The following is a 5,162-nucleotide window of genomic DNA, read 5'->3' as shown; positions in this document are numbered from 1 at the left end:
GCTGATGCGTCTTTACATTGACATACTGGTAAAACACTATGGTGCGTCTTGATGTAACACTTCACTTCTGATGTTAATATCATCAATATCAGAACATTAAGCAGCAGACTGAGGGATATTAAAGGGATATTCTTACCTCAGATTCATCTGTGAATTCTTCACTGTGTTTTCCATCCTGGACGAGAAGAAATAATACTCTTATTTCAGCCATATAGAGTAAGAGACAAATAGATTGATGGATAAAACAACAGGGGAAAGGATAAGGATTCTACACATTTTATAGAGAAAACAGGCAAATTGCACATTTTTGTAAGTAACATAAGCTTCACATGCAACGTAAGCCATGTAAATTAAATTAAATTAGTCACAATAGGCAATAATATCGAACAATAATGACATTTTCATGCAGTGATGCAGGATAAAAACAACCGGATCATGCTGAAGCTAACGCTTACCTCCTCCACTTCCGCCATTGTTCCTCTGCGTAGCGTTATAAAACGAGTCAAATTGTGTTCTATTTCACTGCATAATTATAGAAAACAGGTTAAGAAACCCTAATATCTCAAAAAAGGTTTGTGTTATATCATAGGGAATCCAATAAGTTATGTTTTCAGTCGATTTCTTCGGCTTGTCACGGGGAGGGGGGAATCACATGACTGAGAAGGGAGCGCAATGTATTGTGGGTAATGCAGTATCCTCGCTGAAAACAGTTACTTTACGACACGGCGTAAATTAGGAGCAGGTGAAAACAGAGCAACTCTCTCCACGTTTATCAATTTTCGATTTAATTTGTCGTTCTTTACTAATTACTGACAACTTTTAGAACTTGCAGCCTGTTTACACTTTAAAGCTTCGAACTGGAGGTTTTAAAATAAAATTCGAGCGGTTTTTTATGTATTTACGTCTGTTAAATTAACTCGGTAATACGAAGCTAATTTGTAAATTAGCTTTGTAAATTTGTAAATCATTATCGTAGATTTTGACGTAGTTTCTGATAACTTAGTCATCCTAATATTAAAGGGAGGCTTCGAATTTGTTCTAACTCAGTTTCTACTACTAATACAATTAATGTTTACAATAATAATAGTCATATTTACTATTTAAAAAAATGAGTCCAGTAAAAATATGAGCCACATATTTTATTATTGATCACTAGTTGATAATGACAATACTAATAAAAAACAAAATTGAATTATTAGATTTTTCTTAATTGTTTACATTGATTATATTCATATATACTGTATATCATTAGCACATTTTGTACAGTATTTGTTTACAGTACTACGTAGGTATGAAGTAACACTAAACATTAGACTTTGCCACATGCACTTGACCGATGTTGGCTCGTACGTTGAGGTAAAAGACCGAAACCTTAACACCAAAATTGTACATTTATTTTTTTTTCTCTTATTTTTCTTCCCCTCCCCAGACATTCCTGAACATGATGACCGCATGAATCCTTCACACATTAGTCAGCTCTGCATCCTCCGTCACCACCGCGCTGACAGCTGCCTCTTGCCAGCGTCCAGATGAATGCCAAAGGTATGATTTGCCTCATCTTTATTGAGATTGTCTCTCACCCTCATCTGGGCTCATCCATCCTCAGGAGAGTCCTAATGCACTGATACCAAGGGGGAATAATTTTTCTCTACAATCTACTTAGCAATGATTTATTGATTGTGGCTTCCACCCTCACGGAGAATTACGGATCCTTTTTGGGAAATCAGATTTTCACACCTTTAGGAGTGTGTATGTGGCGCAGGTCTCCAGAGACGCTGTCAGGGGGAGACTGACTTTGAGGAGCAGCTCTGTGTGTGTGTGTGTGTCATGCCCAGTGAACGGCACTGTGATTTTCTGTTGCTCTCCCTATTTCTCTCAATAGTGCTGCATTATTTATCTATTGATAAATAGCCTCTGAACTCAATGGTAATGTTTTCAATCCTGTTCAAACCTCCCAGTCTCACCCCTCCTCCTCCCCCCCATCCACAACACGACCCCCCCTCGTCATCAACATGCAGGAGCCCCACTGAGTTATCATCATTTCATGGAGGAAAAAACAGGATTTTTTAAAAAAAAAAAAAAAAAAAAAAACAAGCGCTGCCCTCATAGGAGGAGTCAGATTAGTGCAGTGAAAGCTTTGATGCTCCAGAATGTCAGCTTTGTGGATCGATCTGGCTAAAAAAAAAAAAAAAGAAAAAAGAAAAACACACACACACACACACACCTGACCAATCAGACGCCTCTGTCTGTGGTGGACCTGCTGGGCACCGTGGTTTACAAGCTTCAAAGAGCTCTTTTTAATACACTGCTTTGATAGCACTCAGCCTCCACTGACCAGCACAACGTCCACCGGGGGAGCATTTTAGTTTTAGTGAGAGCACAGAGGGCTAACTGCTGATCATATTAATGAGTGCGGAGAAAGAGAATCACTTCAGATCCTCACACTTTTATACCAGTGGCCTCCGTCTCCCAGGTTGATGACTGTGGAGGAGGCGTAGATTTTCTAGTAATAATTTACATAAAACCACTGCAAACGAGATTGTTTACAGACAAATCCTTTTAACACAATAGATATATTTATATATGTGACCTGGATTCAGTGAAATTGCCCCTGAAGCACGGACGTCATACTGAGAGAGTACAGTTTTGTTAATAGCCCTCAGGGGGAGACAAATCATCACCAACCGTAACACACTAAACACGTCTCAGGATATTTACCCAGTGAACGCTGTAAAAAAAAAAACAACACACACACATTTTAAAATGTGTTTTAGTTAGTTTTGGCCTTAAAGTAATATTTAGAAAAAAATATTGTATTTTTTTAAGTAATATAGTCATAAAAAGTGCTCTTAAGAAATGTAAAAAAAAAAATCAATATAGTAGAAATTATATTTTTTAAAGCAGCGATCAAAAACACGTGTTTTCATAATCAATTATATTATATTATCAGATAATTGTGTAATTAGTTGTTTCATAAAATGCAAAAAAAAAATTGTCTCCTTACACTATTGAAGTTTATTGTGTGAATTATTGGATTATTGGTTGATGTTATATAATGTTTATAATTATATACATATATATATGTATACATTGTTTAAAAAGAAAAACATATTTCTTTTGTTTTTTTTGAAGAAATATGCAACATATCACTTTTTTCTGGGACAGATTTTTCCACCATCTTTGGTCTGTCACGGTAGATAACTGACTGAATGATGTGTCGCCATTATAAATAAATACAAATATAAATAAAAATGAATAGAATGAATGAGAATCAATAGAAGCAGTTGATTTGTCAATTTGTCAATTCCCTGTAAAAGATGATTAATCAGCTGTGGATTAATTATATTAAATCATGACTGTGGTTAATAACAATTATTCATAATTAATTATCATTAATTTAAATCAACATTCATATCAACTACTGCTCTTTTTTTCTGTGTATGACTAGAATGAATGTGTTTGAGTTTTTCTTAATTGTGACTGATTTAAACGATGGAATTATTGATATCGAAAAATGTCAAAATAAAAAAAAACACAAAAAATAACGAAAAATCTAGCTTCATAGAGGCCTTTAATTTTTAATTAAATTAATTTGAATAATTAATTACAACATTTTACTGAGTTAATGACGATTGTCCTTGCAATCGTGTCTATATGTATTTTAATGTGAGAAAATATTTCCTGTTTTTCCATTTCTAGGTCGTCTGACGTGGGGACGTGACGACCTTCCAAGAGTCTCGGCCAGAACTTCTCCTGAACTTCCGTAGCTCTGCTGAGCGAAGATGACAGGACGGAGCTGGAGGCGCTGTGGAGCGCTGCTGTGGAGAGTTGGCCTCTCGCTGGGACAGCGCTGGTGAGGCCAACGCAGCTATTAGCATTGAAATCTGATTACACCGGGGACCCGGCGCTCACCACTGATTCTCCAGCCACCGGGGAGGGTTTGGCAGACGAGGTGGTGGCAGCAGGGCGGGGAGTCAAGTGCTTTTTCTTGTTCCTGCAACCTGTTCCTGAGAGCAGCGGCCGCACAGAGTGAGTAGAGACGAAACAGGACAAATCCAGTCCCTCATGTCCCCTACCACATACATTTAAGAACACACACAGCCCCCTACACCCAAAGTGTATTATTTATTGAGATATTCTGCTAAAGTAATCATCCTTCAAGATGTCAAATTATTTAAAAAAAAACAATTTCCTGACCGTAGCTGTGGATTAATCGCGATTATTCATGAATAATTGAAATAAAAATCATCATTAGAGTCAGAGAACTTTGTGGGGGGGGTCACTTTGACCTCAGGTGTAAATATTCCCATCATCACATCACTGTAGTGTGTGAATCACAGGCTCTGAACTCACTGTAATCCAATCACTCTGATCTAATTCCTGATGGTAATTTTTGAAAATATCAATTTTTAAACCTAGATAACGACATGTCATCTTATTAGCACATTTGTTTTAATTAATAAACCCATCCCGTTTATGCAGAGCAGGAGAAGGGAGGGGGAGGGCGGGGGCTTCTCTTTTGAACGTGAAGTAATTAACAGTTAGCGTACCAGAGGCTGAGAGATGAGTTTCCTTCTTATCCCGCAGCCTCAGAGGCCGGAGGAAGATTAGAGCTCTGATCTCATTCCCAGCACTTGTTTGGAGTCTGTCAGGAAGAGGAATGCCAGCATTAGAGCGGCAGCGCCACACTCCTGATATGATGAAATAAGGAGAAAAGGGGAAGGGGAGAAGGATGGAGGGATGGACAGAAAGGACCCTGCCCCTTCTCTGAAGTGTCAGAAGCTTGTTTATTCTATTTTTCATCCGAGCTGCTGGGGCAAAGATTCCCATTTTTCCTGTGTTGTTTTTTTTTTTTTTTTCCCCCCCCCCCCCCCCCCCCCTTTCCCCCCCTTAAAAAAAAAAAAAAAAACACCTTTCTCATTTTTTATAGGTCTTGCAAACTCTCATGCCCCAGTGAAAATTGCATTGTGAAACGGCGGAAAATTTCAGGCCTCCCTCCTCACGCTGTCCCTCTGAGCTTTCAAACAGTCAACAGACTGTGAAGAATAAATAATAAAAAACTATTGATTATTTTGATGACTGCAAGATTCAATTAGGTATTAATTTTGCCCTCCAGTGGACCTATCAAGCAGCTCAAAAGAGAGGAGGTGGGGAAGGGGGGG

General features: G+C 38.1%; 2 protein-coding genes across 4 annotated transcripts in view; one reads left to right on the top strand and one right to left on the bottom strand.

The window, feature by feature from the left end:
* The window catches only part of vps41 (VPS41 subunit of HOPS complex), a 15,276-nt gene extending 14,650 nt beyond the window's left edge, over window positions 1-626 (bottom strand). The window contains exons 1-2 of one of the 2 annotated variants that reach the window (XM_008308230.3): window positions 456-626; window positions 137-175 (exon numbers count right to left, since the gene is read on the bottom strand). In XM_008308230.3, coding sequence (XP_008306452.1) covers window positions 137-175; window positions 456-473 — 57 coding nt within the window. In that variant the 5' untranslated portion in view covers window positions 474-626. Of the gene's footprint in view, window positions 1-136; window positions 212-455 lie in introns of those variants that run through there. The other variant, XM_025054460.1, reaches the window with a different exon arrangement.
* A 95-nt stretch (window positions 627-721) lies between these two features.
* Window positions 722-5,162, top strand: part of pou6f2 (POU class 6 homeobox 2) — a 98,767-nt gene continuing 94,326 nt past the window's right edge. Inside the window, exons 1-3 of one of the 2 annotated variants that reach the window (XM_017031709.2) lie at window positions 722-742; window positions 1,430-1,542; window positions 3,700-4,029. The gene's annotated coding sequence lies outside the window, so the exon portion shown is untranslated. Of the gene's footprint in view, window positions 743-808; window positions 1,543-3,699; window positions 4,030-5,162 lie in introns of those variants that run through there. The other variant, XM_025054461.1, reaches the window with a different exon arrangement.

This window comes from Cynoglossus semilaevis, chromosome 3 (assembly GCF_000523025.1).
Source record: "Cynoglossus semilaevis isolate Cse_v1.0 chromosome 3, Cse_v1.0, whole genome shotgun sequence".
Classification (NCBI taxonomy): domain Eukaryota; kingdom Metazoa; phylum Chordata; class Actinopteri; order Pleuronectiformes; family Cynoglossidae; genus Cynoglossus; species Cynoglossus semilaevis.
This window is presented reverse-complemented; position numbering and strand designations above follow the sequence as displayed.